General features: G+C 38.9%; 1 protein-coding gene across 1 annotated transcript; it reads left to right on the top strand.

Moving 5' to 3' along the window:
- Positions 1-13911: 13911 nt before the first annotated feature.
- On the top strand, positions 13912-18393 carry LOC115217929 (WD repeat-containing protein 27-like). Its single transcript, XM_029787647.2, has one exon. The coding sequence runs from the start codon at positions 13988-13990 to the stop codon at positions 16817-16819; it is 2832 nt and encodes a 943-aa protein (XP_029643507.2). The 5' UTR covers positions 13912-13987; the 3' UTR covers positions 16820-18393.
- Positions 18394-23173: the final 4780 nt, after the last annotated feature.

The following is a 23173-nucleotide window of genomic DNA, read 5'->3' as shown; positions in this document are numbered from 1 at the left end:
AAAATGAAATAAAATAAATGGCAATCTTTCGGAGAAAGTCTACGAAAAATTTCTGTAAAAATTTTTTTTGTTTGTTTCTTTTTTTTTTTTTTTCCAGCTCAAAGCAAAATGCCAAAGATAGACAACACACTGCAAACCTGCAGCACCTTCCTTGCTTGAAAATTTTGCAGCAGAACTTGAGCAAACATGATCAAACATAAGAAGAATCAGCCTTGAGAGAAGCTGCAGGAAGAAGACTACGAGTACCTAATTAAGACATTCTCCACTGCTTAGACCGTCTGTCAAGACGTAAAAAGCCATGTGTATGTATGTGTATGTATGTATGTATGTATGTATGTATGTATGTATGTTTGCATATGCTCATGTATTTTTATGTATGCATGCATATCTTTATGTATTTTTGTGTAGGTATGTATTTTTTGTATGTATGTTTGTATGTATTATGTATGTTTGTGTTTATGTGCGTGTATGTATATTTATGTATGTATGTACCATACACAAATATACATACATGAACATAAGCACAAACATGCATACACAAAAAATGGATCTTTCCCTTTTGAACAGCAGTTTTCAACACAATTTCTAGTTAACTAAACACTTTTAAACTTTGTATACTGGTAGAATGTGTCAAAATAAAACATTTTTTTCTCTTGACTTTCTTGAGAAAATTGTAATTTGTAAGTTTAACGTAGTTTAATTTTTCGAATTTTAACCAAATTACCGAAACAGGACAACTTTAACGTGAAAGAACTTTGTAAATATAAGTTTTTCTCAAAAATGCTAACAGGCGCAGGAGTGGATGTGTGGTAAGTAGCTTGCTTACCAACCACATGGTTCCGGGTTCAGTCCCACTGCGTGGCATCTTGGGCAAGTCTCTTCTGCTATAGCCCTGGGCCGACCAATGCCTTGTGAGTGGATTTGGTAGACGGAAACTGAAAGAAGCCTGTCGTATATATATATATATATATATGTGTTTGTCCCCCTAGCATTGCTTGACAACCGATGCTGGTGTGTTTACGTCCCTGTCACTTAGCGGTTCAGCAAAAAGAGACCGATAGAATAAGTACTGGGCTTACAAAGAATAAGTCCCGGGGTCGATTTGCTCGACTAAAGGCGGTGCTCCCACATGGCCGCAGTCAAATGACTGAAACAAGTAAAAGAGTAAAGAGAGTAAAAGATGTTTTATATGACACATTCTACCAGTATCCAACGTTTGAAAGTGTTTAGCTACAAAATTAATTTTTTAAATCTGTAGATCAAAAGGTAAAGATCTGGCCTTTGGTGACGATACCACGGACAAGGCTCAGATCAAGGAGCGGCACAACTGCTTCAAACATGGCTGCACCTCAGTGGAGAGCTCAGACAGACTATCCACAAACTGAAACGAGGAGCTGATTGAGAATGTTTGGCGAATAGTTATGGAAGGCAATTGTGTAACAATCCAGGAAATTGGCCATGAAGTGGAAATAAGCACGAGATCTGTGCATTCCATTTTAACGAAGGATCTGTACATACGGAAAGTGTCAGGGAAATTAGTCCCCAAGGTGCTGGTAGAGCAGCAGAAGCAATTCCGCAGGATATACCAGATTGTGCAAACCATGACCCAGACCTCATGAAGACCATCATTACTATGGTTACAACCCAGAAACCAAGTTCCAGTCCTCCCAATGGAAGCATCTGTCGTCACCAAGACCCAAAGTAGCACGACTGGTTCAAAGCAATGCAAAGATAATGTTGACCTGTTTCTTTGACTCCCGTGGTATTGTGCATCATGAATACGTATCCGCACCACAAGACCAAACAATCAATAAAGTATGGTTCCTGGAGGTTATATGTTGCCTTCAGGATGCTATGCTTTGAAAGCGGTCAGACATGTGGACGGCGAAGAACTGACAACTTCACCACAACAATGCACTTGCTTATTCCCCCCCCTCCCACTTAATCCAAGCTTTCCTGGTCAAGAACAACACACCACTTGTTCAACATGCTCCCTACTTTCCCAACTCAGCACCGTGTGATTTGTGACTCTTTCTCAAACTGAAAACCATGCTGAAAGGGAAGCGATTTGAGTCGCGAGAGGAAATTATGAGAAATGTCACTACAGAACTCCATAGCATTCTAGAGAAGGCATTCCAGAGGTCTTACCAACAATGGCAGAACCGCTGGGAGAAGTGTGTGAACTCTCAAAGGGAGTATTTTAAGGGCGATTAAATAGCATTCTAGAGAAGGCGTTCCAGAGGTCTTACCAACAATGGCAGAACCGCTGGGAGAAGTGTGTGAACTCTCAAAGGGAATGTTTTAAGGGTGATTAAATAAAATTTGTGAAATGTACAAAAAATTTTTTTCAAGCTCATAGGTTGGATACATTTTGAACATACCTCCTATTACAGGTAACATTTCAAATTTGACTTTTTTGTCTCAAATGAAACTATCACATCCCACTTTCATTCTTCGACCCTAACCCTTACATAGGGACCAGATCACACATTTTAGATAAACATAAGTATTTCCTATTTTGTAAGTTTTTACTTGCCTTTTTTTTACATCCAATAGCAAGGACCCATTTAGTGTGATACGAAGGTGTGCTAAAAAGTTCCTGGCTTTAAGGGTCTCATGAAAGGCCTAGTTGGAGACCCAACCTTCTGAGTTCTTTTACAGGGCTTAGGAAAACTGAATGACTGCTACAATAAGTGTGTGAATCTGAGAGGGGAATATATTGAATAAAATCATAATTAACTGATCCTCCTGTATTTTCATTTATCCAAAGCCAGGAACCTTTCAGCAACCCCTTGTAGCTTATGGCCATATGGGAATCTTTACAAAGGTGACGCATTAGCAGAGTCATTAGAACGTGGAATAAAATGCCAAGCAGTTTTTGTTCTGATTCTTGACACTCTGGTTTCAGACCCCTCCAATGTCTGCTATCTTGCTTTTCATTCTTTCAGAGTCAATGATAAAGAAAAGGAGGTGGGAGTATTGGTTTCCAGTGTGTCGGTATGAGGAGACGGCGTCATTCAGCCTCTTTTTCAACCTAGCCTTTTTATCTATGTCATGAGGGAAGGTTGTGTAGCCGAACGATGTCATGTATCAGTCCCAAAGGATTACCAAAAAGGGTAGACTTTCAGAATAACTATCCCACAGAAATTGGAAATTCTCCGTTCTTTGTCAGAATTTTCACAATTTCTTAAAGAATTTCTGACTGCACCTCCACCTCCCATCACCTGCATCATTCATCACCATGATCATCATGGCATTCGCAACAGTTTTTTGTTCCTTCTCGAGCCATGCCTGGCTCATTAGGGCTGGTTTCCCAGTTTCCTTGGCGTATAGGTTCCCCACCTGGACCGGACGCCTGTCCATCGCAGGTGAGCTGCAAGATGCAGGAGGAAAGAGTGAGAGAAAGTTGTGGCGAAAGAGTCAGCAGAAGTTTGCCATTACCTTCTGCTGGAGCCGCGTGGAGCTTAGGCGTTTCACTCATAAACACACACATCGCCCGGTCTGAGATTCAAACCCGCAATCCCTCGACCACGAGTCTGCTATTCTAACCACTAGGCCATGTGCCTCCACATTTGCAACAGTACCCACCACTAAAATTTGTTTAGTTTCGGGTTTGAGCGGGGGTGGGTTGATTTTTTGTTGTTATTTTTTGTCATTCTATTGTATTCCACATTCTGAAAAACTTGTAACTCGCATCTTTTACTTAAAAATTCTTAGCCCTTTCCTTTATCATACTTTTCCCTACTAAAGTGACTTTTTTTTTCCTTCCATTATCATTTTTTCTTTCGTACTTTTGTCTGTCTGTAAGAACATTTTTTCTTCTATACGACATAAAAATTACATTATGAGAAAAACAAGATTAACACTTATCTGATTTTATCAGTATATGCGTTAATATAATTGAATTTTACATACCTTTTTTTTTCTTTTGCAGCTACCACACGAAACAAATTCAAATAGAAAGAAAGAAACAGTTTTACTAAGGACAAGACACTATGACAAAGTGTTGCTATGATAGACAGAAGGGAGAAAAAAAGATAGATTTCTATTTTTTTATAGTCTACTTGTTTCAGCCATTAGGCTGTGGCTATACTGGAGCACCGTCTTGAAGACTTTTTGGATCTTTTCGGTTTGAACGGCAATTTTTTAAAATAATTTCCACGTAACTAAACACTTTTAAACTTCGTATACTGGTAGAATGTGTTTATAAAACATCTTTTTCTCTTGGTTTTATTGAGAAAATTCTATAGTTTGTAAGATATTTGCTATTTTTTTCTTCAATTTCTGCAATTTCAACCAATCAATGACGTCTATTGAGGTGAAAACATTCTGTGCCGTATGAATATGTCCCTCGTTTAAGAAACAGATTGGGTTTATTTACATTTCTGAAGAAAAAAAAATACCCTTCCCCCCACCCCTAACCCTAAAACAGATTGAAATGCAATAGATCGATACTAGGGTCATAATTATGGGTGACAATTTCATATGACACCACTAGAAATAACTGCCGTTCAAACCGAAAAGATCCGACTTTTTAGCCGAATGAATCAACCCCTGTATTGTTTTTTTTTTAAAGCTGGTACTTATTATATCGGTTACTTTTGCCAGACTGCTAAGTTATGGGGATGTAAACACACCAACACGGGTTGTTAAGCAGTGGTAGGGGACAAATAAACACATACACACACATAAATACAAGCTAAAACACATGCATGTTGTTCCCTCACTTGTCTTCGTCTTTTGTTTTCTGTACATTGAAAAATGAATAAATATAACACACACTCACACACATACACACACATATATATATGTGGTGCCCCAGCATGGCCGCGGCCTTCAGGCTAAAACATTTTTAAGGATTTAAGGATAGTTAATCCAAACATGAAAACACAAAGAGAAAACACAACACGAGGATGTGAAACAAGTATAGTGTTATTGGACGCTCAGGAAAGGAAAGGAAGAAGGGGGAATTTAACGTTTCGAGCGGAGCTCTTCATCCAAAACATAGGAAAAGGAAAGATCCAAGGAAGGGAAGACGGAGGAAAAAAAAATCACCAACGATACACATGCAGTCACATAATGAGTTTCTTTCAGTTTCCATCTACCAAACCCACTCACAAAGCTTTGGTTGGCCCAATGCTATAGTAGAAGACTCTTGCTCAAGGTACCACACAGTGGGACTGAACAAACTTCTTACCACACAGCCACACCTACGACTATTTTTGATCCTATTATATTTTTCTTTAATTAAAAGATATTCTTTTCTACATTTTAAGCAACTGAAATTCTCGTTTGATTGATACTTATTTCAAAATTCCAATTTTGTTCTTCATACATCAACTTGAGGTCAGTCGTTGATAAAGTATTTTGCAATAGTCACTCTCTCAGAGAATGTATTTCCCGCCATTGAAACACTTTGGGGGAGGCTTATCAAGAAATATTGGTTTCAAATTTTGGCACAATGCCAGAAGTTTCGGCGAAGGGTCGAGTTGATTACATCAACCTTCATGCGCAATGGGTACTTATTTCATCAATTTCTAGAGGATGAAAGACAAAGCCAACCTCGGTGGAATTTGAACTCAGAACACGAGGACAGATGAAATGTCATTAAGAATTTTGCCTGGCATGCTAATGACTCTGCCAGCTCACTGCCTTGCCTTATCAAAACAAATACTGATTTCAAATTTTGGCACAAGGCCATCAATTTCAAGGGAGGGGTAAATCGATTAGATCAACCCCAGTATGCAACTGGTACTTATTTTATCAACCTCAAGAGGATGAAAGGCAAATTCGACCTCAGCGGAATTTGAACTCAGAATGTAAAGACAGACAAAATACCGCTAGGCATTTCACCTGTTTCTGCCAGCTTACTGTCTTCGAAACAGCTAATATTCTTTTCTACTCTAGACACAAGGCCCGAAATTTTGGGGGAGGGGGCCAGTGGATTAGATCGACCCCAGTTCACAACTGATACTTGATTTACCGACCTCAAAAGGATGAAAGGCAAAGTCGTACTGAGCGGAATTTGAACTCAGAACGTAAAGACAAGTGAAATACTGCTGAGCATTTCATCCGACGTGCTAGCATGTCTGCCAGCTCGCCGCCTTCTTGTCAAGAAATATATTCTTTTCTACTCTAGGCACAAGGCCCGAAATTTTGGGGGAAAGAGCCAGTCGATTTGATCGACCCTAGTACGCAACTGGTATGACACTCTGAAGGATAGCAGCTGATCGCTATTATCTTGGTGTCTTGAAGGGAAGGATAGCCCATCAGCTATTTTGTCTTTTGTGGGAAATGAAAAAAAAATGTTATGTAAAACTCAGTGTCATGGGGATTACCTCAGTTTTTACTTCTTTTTGTCCGTACATTGTCGTGGTGAATATTTCTTGGTTGGGTCTTTAATTACTTGTAATTGCTGGAGATATTGGTTCTGCAAACCGAAATAGTTAGGAACAAGGAAATAAATAGTGTGCCTCTGTACAGATAAATCTAGCAGAATGTCAGTAATCAGCCTACAGAATTATGTCCGGACCTTACAACACATAGGTAACTTGAGAGAGGTTGCACCACAAGAAGATGAACGAACAGAGAAACTTCTCAATGCACACATGGGAACGTAATGCAACATTCTCTAGCCCAAAAAATGAACCACACAAAGTTTCCAAGCATTCAGCTATGATGTTCCTATGCTGTACGGGTTATGGAAGGACCATAAATCCTTCATTAATGACTTGTTCGGCGATAAGTGCAGGGACAAAATTTGCTTAGGGGTGCAAACACAAGACCAACATTGAATGTTCAAAGCATTTTCATTGCCCCACAAAAATTTTTGGATGTGCACTTGCAACCCCTGCACCCATGTTCCCGAGTGATCGTGACTGAAATCTTTGGATCTTTTTGGTTTGAACGGCAGTTTTTTTAAATAATTTCCATGTAACTAAACACTTTTAAACTTCATATACTGGTAGAATGTGTTTATAAAACATCTTTTTCTCTTGGCTTTATTGAGAAAATTCTATGGTTTGTAAGATATTTGTTGTTTTTTTCTTCAATTTCTGCAATTTCAACCAATCAATGACGTCTATTGAGGTGAAAACATTCTGTGTCGTATGAATATGTCCCTCGTTTAAGAAACAGATTGGGTTTATTTACATTTCTGAAGAAAAAAGATACCCTTCCCCCCACCCCTAACCCTAAAATAGATTGAAATGCAATAGATCGATACTAGGGTCATAATTATGGGTGACAATTTCATATGACACCGCTAGAAAAAACTGCCATTCAAACCGAAAAGATCCAAATCTTTTAACATATCCCCCGACAAGGTCTAACCAGGAGGCAAACAACAACAAAACAGTGACAACATACCCATCAACTACGATTCTCTCGGAGGCACCAAAATCTTTTTAAGTACTTAGGGCCTCAATGGGTCTTAATTCAGCCCTACTGGAGACCCTGAAGAAAACAAAATATGATCGAGGCTGAAATCCTTTGATCATAGATCTGCCAGATAAGGTCTGACCGGGAGGTAAACAACAGCAACAACAGTGGAGGCGCAATGGCCCAGTGGTTAGGGCAGCGGACTCGCGGTCGTAAGAACGCGGTTTCGCTTCCCAGACCGGGCTTTGTGTGTGTTTATTGAGGAAAAACATCAAAGCTCCATGAGGTTTCGGCAGGGAGGGGTGGTGAACCCTGCTGTACTCTTTAACCACAACTTTCTCTCACTCTTTCTTCCTACTTCTGCCACATAGCAGAGGAACCATGGTGTAATTCACTATGGTGTGGTAAACTTTCAGACCCTAGTCTAGATTGCGAATCCTCTGTACCCCAGGATGGTTTAGCTCTCCATCCGTTAAAAGCCACCGTTTACAGAATGAGGATAACAACATAGCTTTCGCGCCCGTGCAACTGTCAGTCTATCGTGTGTGGTGGGTAGATCTTCAACTTACCACACACATTCTTAGTAGCTTAGAGTAGGCTCGAATTAGAGATTATTCTTTGTGGCTAATGGCATGAGCCCTGATTGGAAGAAGAAGAAGAAGACAACAGCAGTAGCAACATCCCCACAAACTACGACTCTGTCCATGCGAACCAATAGAGCAACCTCTATGTGATAGCTCGGATCGCTAGAAACTGGAGCCAAATATCTTCCTTAAATAACATCCTACCATCTAAAAGGCTAAACAAAAAAGATAACAGAACCATTGGATAATATAGTCTTCGATATACTATATCTGAAAATAAGTGTGTTGGGTATATCTGGAATGTCTTTGATCATATATCCACTTAATCGGTACTCACCTAGGGTTAAACAACAGCACCTCTCTTCATATGTTACTTTTACCAACAAATTATCAGACATCGTTGTTGCTACCGTTTAGTCTCAGGTCACTTTTGATCTATAGCCAAAGCTGTAACCATCACCATCCAGTCTTTGTGTTTATCTAAAACTACATTATTCAATATGTCCTTCCTTTTTCTGCTTCTTTAATATGCTGCACGATAATCTGATAGACTTTGACTGCTATTTCTAGCAGGTTTAGTGATTACGAGTAGGCTTCATTCAGAGGCTTTTGGTCCATCGTCGAACATCGTTTCTGTGTGAGGTGAAAAAGTTGGTTTTTGGTTATTTCAGGAACCGTTCGATAGATTAATCTGCCAACAGACAAAATCCTGGCAGTTAATGAAATTAATTACGTAGAATGTTAGTATTGTTTACATGAGAGAGAAAAAAAAACAACAGAAATAACTTTATGTAAAGAGAATATACCTCAGTAGTTGAGCATTTGACTGAATATCAATAAATGCCTCTGCACTCTTACTGCTTTTTATGGTTCTTTTTCTGTTCATTTCTGCTATTTTGCGTTTTATCCTGTTTACTATTAATGCATAATGCCTTATGTAATCGCTTGTATCTATGCATTACATTGCGTAATACTATTTTTATCCTTGGGTAGCAACTGTTATTTCCCATTTGCTTTCTCCTAGAAAGTATTTTTTTTTAAATGGCTATTGAGCCAAATTCGATGACTGGTACCCGTGCCAGTAGAGCGCTAACAGCTCCATCCGAGTGGGATCGCTGCCAAAGCAGCTGTCTGGCCTCTGCCGGTGGCACATAAAAAGCACCATTTGAGCGCGATCGTTACCTGCGTCGCCTCACTGGCACTTGTGCCGGTGGCACGTGAACAAAACATTCGAGTGAGGTCGTTGCCAGTGCCGCTGGACTGACTCCTGTGCAAGTGGCACATAAAAAACACCATTTGAGCGTGGCCGTTGCCAGTACCGCCTGACTGGCCCCCATGCTGGTGGCACGTAAAAGCACCCACTATACTCTCGGAGTGGTTGGCGTTAGGAAGGGCATCCAGCTGTAGAAACTCTGCCAGATCAGATTGGAGCCTGGTGCAGCCATCTGGTTCGCCAGTCCTCAGTCAAATCGTCCAACCCATGCTAGCATGGAAAGCGGACGTTAAACGATGATGATGATGATGATGATTTCCTTCAAACTTTGCTTTTGTTACAATATTAATTCAAACCCCGAAGAATCCCTCTCAACACATGGCTATGATGCTCCCCCATTACTCCTGCTCATGATCAGAGATGTACATATTGTCAGCCATCAAGGGACAAGCTCTCAAGTGGTTAACGTCAAGCAACTGAAAAGCAAATCTGTGGTATTCAGCAGAATATTTGCAATAATGATAGTTCTGCTTCAGCAATCTATCTGAAATGTAATGGAAAATAGGTCCCTGGATCTTTTCACTTTGACCGGCAGATTTTTAAAATAATTTCTTTGTAACTAAACACTTTTAAACTTCGTATACTGGTAGAATATGTTACATAAAACATATTTTTCTCTTGGCTTTCTTGAGAAAATTCTGTAGTTTGTATAAGCTATTTGTTGTTTAATTTCTTCCATTTCGGCAATTTCAACCAATCAATGACGTCTATTGAGGTGAATACAATATCTGCCGTATTTTGTCGACAACACTTTCTGGCGGTGTCATATCAACCTGTCACTGTTATTTATGAGAAAGAAGATACCTTGTGGCCATAAACTGAGGGGTCACTCGTAAACAGAGCTGGATAACAAAACCGTTCCCTCTTTAGTGTCCACCCATAATTATGACCCTAGTATCGATCTATTACATTTCTATCTGTTTTAGGGTTAGGGTTGGGTTAGGGTTAGGGTTAGGGGTGGGGGAAGGCTGTCTTTTTTCTTCAGAAATGTAAATAAACCCAATCTGTTTCTTAAACAATTATATAATATGTAATGTGTGTATCTGTGCAACAGAGAGGAAAATTAAAACTGCATATGTTGTGAACTTAGAATATGTGTTTATTAATAAAAGTTTAATAACGATAATCTTTTATTCATACGAACGTAACTGATATGAAATATGTCATAAATAACAGCATGGCCGCAGTCTAATAACTGCAACAAGTAAAAATTTTAAACAATTCTGGCGTCGATACATTCACCAAAAAATTCTTCAAAGTGGTGCCCCAGCATGGCCACAGTCTAGTGACTGAAACAAGTAAAAGATGAAAAAAACCAAAATATAACTGAAAAATATAACTGTGGGGCTTTTGTCCACTTTCACATTTTAATTATGGCACTTTTGTCTGAGGGGCTTTGTCCAAGAGGGTTTTTGTCCTAGGGGACTTTTGTCCTACACTCAAAAATTTGTGAGCGCGTACACACACACATACTGTCACACATCAGTTTCGCACTGGGGTCGATGTAATCGACTTAATCCGTTTGTCTGTCCTTGTTTGTCCCTTGTGGGTAGTAAAAAAGTAGGTATTTCGTCTGCGGTTACATCCTGAGTTCAAATTCCGCCGAGGTCGACTTTGCCTTTCATCCTTTCGGGGTCGATTAAATAAGTACCAGTTACGCACTGGGGTCGATGTAATCGACTTAATCCATTTGTCTGTCCTTGTTTAGCCCCTTGTGGGCACTAAAGAAATATATATATTTACATAATGAAACTTGAAATTTTGATAACAAGCAATGTGTCAATATCTATGCATGCGCAGCCACAATCCCCACCCCCAAAAGCATACATACACACATTAAATTTTGATGTAATGGCAGTCTACACCACCTTAAAGGTATAGAAGAAAATTTCATTAAAAAATACTGATGTTTCTGAAAGTTATGAAGAAACAAAATCAGTTGGGGAATGCTTGTTTAGGTATACCCAATATTTATCATAGAACTGTTCGATCCAGGTTGGCTTTCGTCTTAACATAACACAGTGAACAGAATAGGAATTGGGCAAAACTTCCGCCCGTCACCCCACCCCTCAAAAAAACGACCTTTTTTTTTTTTTTTACACAAACCCCACTTTTCGGCTACAGGGGATACAAATCTGCAAAAAAATTGGCAAAAATCGGCATTTCTAAATTACCACCCCGACCCCCATTTCCATCATTTTTTACTTCCTTCAGAATATTTTTTTTCAAAACATACGGAAAAATACGGAGATTATGATTAGGAAAAAAATTTCCAAAAGTTTTTGTAAAATTTTTTTTTTTTTTTTAGTTAAATATGCAGAAAAATACGGACATTATGATTCAGACAAAAATTTCAAAACATTTCTGTAGTTACGGTTAGAGTCAGGGTTTTAGGGTTATGGTTAGAGTTTTAGGGTTAGGGTTAGTGTTGGGGAAAAAGTCAAAATTGAAGAATTTGGAGGGGAAAGGGTGGCAAAATTTAGCAATGCCAATTTTTGGCAATTTTCCGGAACCTCCGTATCCGAAAACGGAGGTTTTTGGCAAAAAAATATTTTTTTAAATAAACAAATTTGTGAGAAAATGGGTGGGGATGGGCGGAAGTTTTTCCAGAAATTGTAATATTACCCATTCTAATATATTGGGACTCATACAATAAGTCATTGTAAGCCTAAGCATGTACTACAATTATCAAGTAGGTAGAAAATCAGTCGGGTGAATGTTCCCGGTTGCTTTTCTTAAAAGTGTTCTCAAAGCTTAGTGAAACATTGTTCAAGGGAAATAACTCATCAACAGTTTATTAACATTTTTACAGAAATGTAAAAACATTAAATGTATAAAATATCAAATTATCAAGAGACAGACCCATAACTGCCTCAGCGAAGAACAAGGGGAAATAAAAAAAAATGGGGTGAAAATAAGCAGTTGAAAATAGGGGTTAGGAGAAGTAACGGGTTGTACACCCCAGAACAAATGGGATGTTTAGCCGTGCCTTGCGGTCATGGTTGGAAAGGCGTTGCCGAGGAGAATGGCCAGCGTCACCCCACCTCACGAGGCTCGTTTCTCCTACATACTGCATTTATCCCGATTTTGCGAAGAAAATCAGCAATGCGGGGTCCGAAAACACCTGAGATCTCGATGGTGACAGATGGCGACCTTGTATTTTATTGATTTTTCTCTCCTCTGCGGTTATGGGCGGCGACACCCGGATTTGCAGCCGTTGCAACAAGAGTGGAGCTGGAGAACGTGTCGCAGCAAAACTGATTTTGAGTAACTTCCTTGACAAAATTCGTAATTTTTAGTTATTTTAAATCTAAGGAAAGTTGGGCATACCCACAAGGGGGTACTACTTAAGAACAGTGGTCCCGGTGCGCGTACTCGCGCTAGCTAGTCATGACTAGTCGATCCTTACTTTGTGTTTTTGTGTTTTATTTACTTTGTTTAACAAAAATTATTTACTTAGGGTAAAAAAATTATTTATTTTGCGTTTTATTTACTTTGCTAGGTAGTCGTTGTAAGATCGACTGGTCACGACTAGCTAGCTTCTTAAGTTGTACCCTACACGGGTGAGCTTGTCTGATTACATTGTCATCCATACTCTTACTTATTTTATCGACTTCTAGATGAAGTCGATAAAATAAGGATGAAAGACAAAATCGACCTCAGCGGAATTTGAACTCAGAGCATAAAAATGGATGAAATGCCCCTGAGCATTTTGTCCGTCGTGCTAATGATTATTATTTCTTAATTGCCCACAAGGGGCTAAACATAGAGGGGACAAAGGGATTAAGTCGCTTACATCGACTCCCATGCGTAACTGGTACTTAATTTATCGACCCCGAAAGAATGAAAGGCAAAGTCAACCTCGGCAGAATTTGAACTCAGAACGTAACGGCAGACTGCTGTGTCTAGGGAGAGTAATTTTCTTTTTGTGCCTTATAATGTAACACACTCACCGGTAAAATTTCCACTTTTTTTTTCTAATTTTTATTTTCCTAAAATTTTCGTTGCGTCTTGGCAACCTTTTCAATAGTCAACTATTGAAAAGGTTGTAAGATGCAACGAAAATTTTAAATTATAAGGCACAAAAAGAAAAATACTCTCCCTAGAAACAACAGAATATGCTTCAACACACAAACTCATATAAAGAATCTTGCAAACCAAATCCAAAAACGAAATACTGCTAAGCATTTTGCCCGGCGTGCTAACGTTTCCGCCAGCTCGCCGCCTAAAACATTTTTTATCAATTTTGTTACTTTCGAAATAATTGAAAGAAAAGCAATGTATTTCAAATAAATATAACAAAAGAGTTCCCTTTCGAACGTGTCATGATTCGTACAATAATCATATATCTTTCTTTTCTTTTTTTAATTATCATATACAAAGTTTCAAACTTTTCTTTACCTACTGAAGTACTTTTCTATATTTTTCACACCTCTCTCTAACTCTCTTTCTTTGTATTTAATTTCCCTCTTAAAAAGAAAGCTAAATATCCCACTCAAAGGTAGGATATTTTATGCTAGAAAATAGGTAGACTAATTATTATGAAGCCCTGAGCCAGCTGTCAGTCACGCTTGCCTTACTTCCTGTCATTGATTGAAGCTGTATAAAGGGAGGCAATTTTTGTTTTCACGGCGTCGCCTAGCAACAAAGATAAACTTTTATCGGTTTAGTTAGAACGTAACTCCGTTCAATAAAATTGTTTTCTCTTGTGACACCGATGGAAATATATTAACTGAGATATTTCAGGAAAATGATTAGTAATTATAAGAACAAATCGCTTGATATAACATCACTTGCAAGTATCGCGACGAACGTCTTGCCTTCTGAACTTGCTGTAGCTTCTAACGGTCAGTATGTTGCTTCCATTTACTCTCTTCCAACTCAGTTAGGTATTTGGAAGCTTCCAGAATTTTCCAGAACCACTGAGCGACTGTGCACAAGTAAACCGGTTGATTACACTCAACTTAGAACACCTCCTTTGTTGTTGCTAGAACACAAGAGACCGATAAAAGTTATAGCTCTCTCAAAACACGTGTCTTCATTTTGGCAAAAGGGACGTAATGTTCAAGAATTACCTACAAAGACAGGCTTACTCTGTTCCGTGAACAAACAGTGTGTTATGATTTGGAATTTGGATTATATTCTTGAACAGCAAGTGCAAAACCAGACAAAAGAATCGAGTCCTGTTACGACGACGAACACGTGTTTCGTAAACAGTGAAAACTGTGTGTTATATGCCGGCGATATAATACCGTCTTACAGTGAGATATCTTACTGTGTGTTTAGTTGGCATAATGAATATATTGCTGTGTGCTTGGACTCCGATATATTGGTGATATTTATCGGCGCAGACGTCGAAGGATCGTCACGGAATCAACCAGTCTGGTTAACTGATACTGAGAGACAGTGTCAGATTTTAAAAGCTCACAAATGTTGCGTAAATGCTATAGAATTTCATCACCGTAATGTTAACGTCCTGATATCTATATCTGATGATTCGTCGTATATCGTTTGGGATCTCTGCTCTGTGCGCGTGCTATATAGGGGTCATCTGCCTTATTTGATGGCAGTTCCAATCGTGTTGGGCTTGAATTGGGAAAAAGATACTGCAATCGTTGGTACTTCAAATGGTCATCTTGTTGTTATAAATCTATCTTTGCCTGATGCTACATCGAATAAATCTGAAAAAGACTCTTTATTTAAAATTATACAGTCCGTTGATTGTTCTGAAATAGTTAGGAAGATGCATACTTCTTGTGTTGACCAAAGTGTAGCGGTTGATAGCGGTGGATTATCTTCCATTTCTGTAGAGAGTAACTGCCTGGTGTTATCTCTATGTTATTTACCACAAGAAAAATATTTGCTTCAACCAAAATATCGTCAAAGAACCCATAACAAATCGCTTTTTACAAACAGTGATATGGACTATGAAAGGCTAATAGAATCGCCATTAATGGTAGTTGGTACAAACAATGCTGTTCTCTGTTTAAATGTTTATACTTTAGAATGCCTTGCTTCAGTAGATTTAAAAATTTACAACAGTGAACTGTTGGGAGATCTCAATACATTGAGCCTAATGCTGCCAGTAGAAACAGAAGACGACATTTTACTTTTAACAGCAAATTCCTTCAGCAGTAACCTAAATATATCAAGAATGCAATCGAATTTTGAAACATTTAATGAAGTCAGTAACGATGATTCGTTATTGCTTAAATGTTTATTGGATGGTGATGACCAACAAAAACTGTCTGATGATATTTCTTCACGGAAATACATCATTTATCCTTGCACTTTACTGACGGAAACTTCTGTGTTGAAGTCACAACTTGTTCCTGTAGGCAAAATTAAAAAGACCCAGAAGACCAAATCCAAACCCAAAGCACGTACAGACCATCAAGTCACATTCACGAATAAAGTGAAGTCCTCAGGTTATTCAACATCTCCAACGCATCAAACGATGTTTACACCAAAAACCAACAATTTTCAAACTAAATCAAAGCCTTTGCCTAAAAAATCGCATTTCAAAACGAAAATGATCCAGGAAAACTTTGATCCAGAAAAGATAACTGACTATAAGACATCTTTGCAAATCAGTGACAATTCTGCTGCCATAACATGCATCAGAATATCACCAAGTGGAAGCAAACTAGCCGTCGGTTCAATCAACAGCTCAGTAGTAGTGCTAAAACAACCACTGGTCAATAACACAACCAGTTATCTTGGCCACAGTAAGTCTGTTAACTCTGTCGACTGGAGTTATAATAGCAAGTGGCTGGTTACAACCTCAGATGAATCGGCAGCCGTCTGGGAAATGGATAAACCAGTACCATTGATGAAATTTACCAAAATAAAAAGCAACTTTTCTTGCGACAAACAAACAAGTTGTTTTACAAAGGATATTAAGAAAGCACAGTTCTACTATATGGATAATTTTATACTATTAGCCGCCAGTGATTCCTTTCATCTTTACAAATATCATCTAGATTCAACTAAAGAAGATATGCAACGTTACATTACTAAGAGCAAATACAAATCAGTCGGAACCTACCAAACAGATGGTAACTGTATAACTGACCTCACAGCTATTAATGCTTTCTATTCTTATGTAGTGCTTTGCTGCACAACAAATCGGTCAGTTTCAGTTTATGATATGAATGTTGGTCAAATAATTCAACTGATTACAAATGTCCATCCAACAGTTCCGTACTGTTTAGCCATGAATTCAGGCTCATCTTATCTCTCATTACCACCAAATGCCTACGATTTAGTTTTGAGTGCTGCTCTCACTGACTCTGTTAAACTGTGGGATTTAAGGTCGGGCCAGTGTGTGCGCAAACTAGAACAACACTGCAATCGGGCTTATACTTGCCGAGCCGTTTTCAGTCCTTGTGGTCAATATGTCCTAGCCGGATCAGAAGACTATACTGCTTATTTATATGATGTGAGAGAAGGAAGATGTTGTACAAGGTTAACTAGACATTCTGATGTGGTAACAGATGTTGCCTACCACCCTTTCATTCCACAACTTACAACAGCAACTTTAAATGGTCAACTATACACATTTACTTGTCAAAATTTATGACATGTTAGGGAAACACTAGAGTCTCAACAAACTAGGTCTGACAGTTTCAATGACTGCTTTTATAATAGTCTTCGGCTACATTTGTAATGCCCTAGGGAGAAGCAAGAGTGTCATTTGGTACCTTTTAAATCTGAGGTTATATGCCTGTCATTTATCTTTTACTTGTCACTGGACTGTAGCCATGCTGGGGCACTGCTTTGTAGGATTTGGTGGAAATAATCATTCCCAGTTGGGACTGTGTGTTGAAGTCATGGTCATCACTACAGAGCCAGTGAAGACAAAGGAATTGAGAGTAGGAGATGAACAGTTTGGTGTGGGAGGAGGAAAAGTTGAGATAAGAGTGTGAGTCTGTGGGTTTATAGTGGATGGAGGTGGTAAGAGAGGAGCAGTGGATGGTGACAGGAATATTGAGAAAGTTGATGGAGTCATTGGAAACAGAACAGGAGAATGCAAGAGTGGGATGGAAGGACTGGATGAAAGAGGAGTCAAGATGTTTGTAGGAGAGTGAGATTGCACCAATATAGTTGTCAATGTAACAACCAAACAGACCAGGCGTGGAATATTGAATATTTGAGCCTAGCATGGTCAATGAACAGATTCACATGGTTGGGGCCCCATTCTACTCCCAAGACCTGAAGGTAAAATTCACCCATGAATGAGAAGTAATTTAGAGAGAGGACAAGTTCAGCCGAATGGAGGTTAGAAGTGTCAAATTGAAGATCAGGATGAAGATCAAGAAAGTATTTTAAAGCAAAGAGACCTTTGTTGAGAGGGATGACAGTGTGTAGGGATTTTTATGTTAAGGGTGAACTGGAGTCTGGAGTAAAGGAGAAAGAATTCAAGGGATGAAGAGCATGGTTGGTATTGTGAATGTTTGAGGGAAAGGAACCACTAGGGGTGCAAGGACAAGGTCAAAGTATTTGGAGATGAGGTCAGTGGGGCAACTGCAGGCAGAAACAATGGGGCAGCCAGGGTTGTTGGGTTTATGGATTTGGGGAAGGAAGTAAATGGTGGGGATGCATGGGGTACAGACTGAGGTTGCAGATGGTGGGGCTAGAAGGGAGGAATAAATAAGATTGTAACTAGCAGGTAGTGTGACGTGGGGTTAAAGGGTAAAAGGCAATAGAAAGACATGTCTTGGAGTTTGTGGAGCGCATCAACCTTGTAGAGGTCAGCATGCCACACGACCACAGCTCCACCTTATTCAACTGGCTTAATGATGATGTCTTGACAGCATTGGGAACATCAAAGGGCTGAGAGTTTGGCTTGGGAGATGTTATAACGTCAAGGACACCTGAAGTTGAACTAGTCCACAGCGCATTGACAGACACTTGCAAATTGATCAACTGCCTGGAATTGGATGGGAGCCAGCATCCAGTGAGATGGTCAGTAACCCAGGTCAATGAAGCAGTTTTCTTCATTAGATGCAGGCAAAGTATCATGGAATGGAGCATGAAATATTGGACATCAGCCCGGGTTTGAAACTTATTGCTGGATGGAGTGAGTGTTAGGAAACAGAGACCCCCTACTAAGGAGGGAACGCTTGGCTTCAGAGAGGGAGAGATCAGGAGGAATAATAACAGAGTGGAGGGGAAAGGATTGGGTAGATGGTGATCAGGTGGTCAGTTTCCATGGCGTATATATTCCCCATCTGGATGGGATGCCAGTCCATCACAGGTTTCCTCATTTTTGCCAGCTGAGTGGACTGGAGCAACATGAAATTAAGTGTTTTGCTCAAAAACACAACACATTGCCTGATACAGGAATTGAAACAGCATTCTTATGATCATGAGTCCAAAACCCTAACCACTAAGCTATGTGACTCCACAAAGGTAAACTTTGCTTCTCAAATATTGTTGACTCATAAGGGCCAGTTTCCATAGTGTATAAATTCCATACCTGGACAGGACACCAGTCTGTTGCAGGATTACTCATTTATGCCAGCGGAGTGGACTAGAGCAATGTGAAATGAAGTGTCTTGCTCAAGAACACAATGCATCGCCTTGTCCAGGAATGGAAACCACAATCTTACAATCATGAGTCCAACAACCTAACCACCAAGCTACGTGCCTCCACAATGAGCTAAGACCCAGACTGGTGTTGATTTGATGAACTAAACCATTCAAGATGGTGCCCCAGCATGGCCAGTTTCAAGACTGAAACAAGTAAAAGAATAAAAGAGCGTATGCAATAGATTTGTATTGCATACAAGACTGCTTTCTTTTCATACATGGTGTGGGGAGAGGGTGGGGGTTGATGAAATCAGGAAAGTAAACTTGTGGTAAAAGACCAAAAATCTAGAAAAACAAAAAAGTTTAGAAATGTTTCTCTTGAAGTAATTATTTTAATAAAGGATAGAAAAAAATGACTTCGTTTTTGTATTTGGTTTGCAAGATTCTTTTATGAGAATTGGTATGTTGAAATGATTGATAATTTGATAACCTATTTCTTTACTACCCACAAGGGGCTAAACACAGAGAAGACAAACAAGGACAGACAGATGGATTAAGTTGATTATATCGACCCCAGTGCGTAACTAGTACTTATTTAATCAACTCCGAAAGGATGAAAGGCAAAGTCGATCTCTGTGGAATTTGAACTCAGAACGTAGCGGCAGACGAAATACCGCTAAGCATTTCACCCAGCCTGCGAACGATTCTGCCAGCTCGCTGCCGATAACCAAATGACTAATTATAAAGGAGTGGAATTGAACCAGTGCATGTGTTATTATTATTGATTTCAAATTTTGCCACAAGGCCATCAGGTCTGGGGGTGGGTGTAAGTTGATTACAACAACCCCAGTGTTCAACTGGAACTTATTTTATTTACCCCAAAAGGATGAAAGTTAAAGTGGACCTCAGAAGAATTTGAACCCAGAACATGAAAATAGACAAAATTCCGCTAAATGGCATCCGCTGGTTGGTCTGCATTTAACTGCTGTAGGCGTAGGAGTGACTGTGTGGTAAGTAGCATGCTTATGAACCACATAGTTCAGGGTTCAGTCCCACTGCATGGCACCTTGGGCAAGTGTCTTCTGCTATAGCCTCAGGCCGACCAAAGCCTTGTGAGTGGATTTGGTAGACAAACTGAAAGAAGCCCATCATATATATGTATGTGTATGTGTGTCTGTGTTTGTTCCCCCAACATCGCTTGACAACTGATGCTGGTGTGTTTACGTCCTCGTAACTTAGCAGTTCGGCAAAAGAGACCGATAGTATAAGTACTAGGCTTACTACTCTGTGCTATTCACCATGCATTTACTTGTCCAGTCTTAAACAGATATATAATATAAATAATATATTTGTTCGTTTTACATCCATTTTTTCCATGCTAGCATGGGTTAGATGAATGTTTATTTTTTGAGGCATTGTTTTACAGCCAGATGCTCTTCCCATCGCTAACTTTGCCTATTCTTCAAGTAAGAGAGTTTTCATTTTGTTTATCTTCAGAAATACTGAGTTACTGGGTGATATATTGACATGGAAATGTTGCAAGTATCACTGTCCATAGCTCAGCAATATTTCAAGGTGAAATGAAAACATTTACACACACACGTGTATATGTATATATATGTAAGATGGGAGTTATAGTTTCTTATTTCTTTACTGCCCACAAGGGGCTACACACAGAGGGGACAAACAAGGACAAATGGATTAAGTTGATTATATCGACCCCAGTGCGTAACTGGTACTTATCTAATCAACCCCGAAAGGATGAAAGGCAAAGTCGACCTCAGCGGAATTTGAACTGAGAATGTAGCATCAGATGAAATACCACAAATCATTTTGCCCAGAGTGCTAATGTTTCTTCCAGCTCACCGCCTTATATAGTTTCAATCTACCAAATTCAGTCACATGGCATTAGTTGGCCCAGGGCTGTAGTAGAAGACTCTTGCTCAAAGTACCACAAAGTGGAACAGAACCTGAAACTGTGCGATTGCTAAGTGAACATCTTAACTACACAGCTATGCTTACACACACACACACACATACATAGAGCTCAGTTGGGAGAGCATTAGGCTGAAGGTCTAATGGTCCCAGGTTCAATCCCAGATCTTGGCATCCAGAGGTTGGCAACAATCCTTCCCTGTAAATTAGCAATTCAACAAAAGAGACTGATAAAATAATTACTAAGCTTTAAAAAATAAGTCTTGGGATCAATTTGTTTCATTAAATTCTTCAAGGGGTGCCCCAGCATGGCTGCAATCAAATGACTAAAACAGGGGAAAAAGTATAAAAGAGAGATAGAGTGATCTATATATAAAATACTGAGTAATGACAGAAAACTTCAGCTTTGGTAAATATATAAACTCTACTTTGTGTATAGGAGTATAGAATAAATATAGAAAGAGCATATATTTATTAATATTATAGATCTATGGCGCAGAGCAAAGGCATGTGATGTGTATGTTGTTTACTAGCTGACTCCCACAGCCCTTGCATCCCAGATTAGAAAACACATAATTCTATTTCCCTCATGATTCCTGCTCAAATAAAACAGGTTCCACTCTTAATTGGATGGTTAGCATTAGGGAGTGCATCCAGCTATTACAAAAATATATTGTTCCACTCTTAAAAAAATCCTGTCTGTACTAGCCTAGGAAATGGAAGTGAAACGACAAATGACTAATAACTGTATATTGATATCAGTGGTAACAAGGAGGTTTTTAAATAATATATCTAATCTGAATCATTGCACATTGTACATTTAAGTAAATATTCCTACTGATGTAGCATATTATCTTAATTCAACTCACCTTTAGGGCTTGTAAAATTATTCCCTTGATCTCTCACTTTAATATTCCTTTCTTTAAGTGTAGCTAGCTATCCTTGTCATCTGTTGTCTCCTTCAAAATCTGATTTCATTTTCTCTTCTTGGGTTCTGTATATTCTGTAAGAAGTCGTTCACTAAGTACATACTTAAGGAGTGCTTCTCTTTCTTCACGGCAGAAACCTGAATTAATTTTCTCTGGTATTACCGCATCTTCAACATGCATTTACCCTCTTCCTCCTCCTTCTCCTTACCTGTGTAACCAGTCCACATCTGATCAAAGGTATAGGTTCCTATGAATTGTGAGCTTTCTCCTTTTTTTTTTTCGCTTTTGCCAATGTCTTTCAGCTCCTCCTTTCTCCATATCTTAAGAAGGTACATGGCTTAGTGGTAAGGGTATTTGGCTCACGATCAAAAGGTTGTGAGTTCAATTCCCAGTAGTGTGTTGTGTCCATAAGCTAAACACTTTTTATTTTACATTGCTCCAGTCCACTCAGCTGGCAAAAATGATTAGTACTTGTATCTCAGAGGGCCAGTCTTGTCACATTCTGTGACACGCTGAGAACTACATTAACACCCATTAGCACCCATGGTCCTTTTCTTAGGACCAGAAGGATAATCCATCATATTTCAGCAACACCTGTATTTTTCTGAGATATTAGTCATCAAGACTGGAGTGTCTTTCAAATATTGTACTAAAAATTTTTTTTATATATTTAGTATCAGATAAAGTTGTATAAAAAAAATTTTCTGTAATAAATCCAATAAAAAAATTTGGTCACTAATGGGTGTCTGTGGAATGCTCAGCCACTTCTACATTAATTTCATTAGCAGATTGTTCTGTTGACTGAATCAACTAGAACCTTCATCATCATCATCACCGACAAAGTGCCAGTTTTTTTTTTTAACTTTGTTAGGAATACTAACCTCAAGTTGATTGCTTGATGTTTCCTGTATTTAATTTCGGTTTTTAGAATCATGTTCATTCTGCAGAAAATATTCTTTACTGAGGGTTTCCTTCATTTCTATATTTTTGATTTTGTTACTTTCCAGTGTTCTCAGACAATTATGTTTCTTCTACATTTAACGATTTTATATCCCTATCACCAGACAGATCTATTCCAATACTTTTTATGGATTTTCCCTGCTTCATTTCTGTCATAGAACACTTCTCAACTCTAAATGTCAACTCAGTATTGATTTCAGATATTGGTACAAGGCCAGCAATTTTGAAGGGAGGGGTAGTAAGTCGATTACATCAAGCCCAGTGATCAACTGGTACTTATTTTATCAACCCTGAAAGGGTGAAAGGTAATGTTGGAATTTGAACTCAGAACATAAAGACAGATGAAATGTCACTAAATATTTTGCCTGGCATGCTAACAATTCTTATTTCTTTATTGCCCACAAGGGGCTAAACATAGAGAGGACAAACAAGGACAGACAAAGGGATTAAGTCAATTACATCGACCCCAGTGTGTAACTGGTACTTGATTTATTAACCCCGAAAAGATGAAAAGCAAAGTCGACCTTGGCGGAATTTGAACTCAGAACGTAATGGCAGAAGAAATACTGCTCAGCATT

The sequence above is a fragment of the Octopus sinensis genome, linkage group LG12 (assembly GCF_006345805.1).
Source record: "Octopus sinensis linkage group LG12, ASM634580v1, whole genome shotgun sequence".
Lineage (NCBI taxonomy): Eukaryota > Metazoa > Mollusca > Cephalopoda > Octopoda > Octopodidae > Octopus > Octopus sinensis.
The sequence above is the reverse complement of the archived record's forward strand: the minus strand, read 5'-3'. Positions and strand labels throughout refer to the sequence as shown.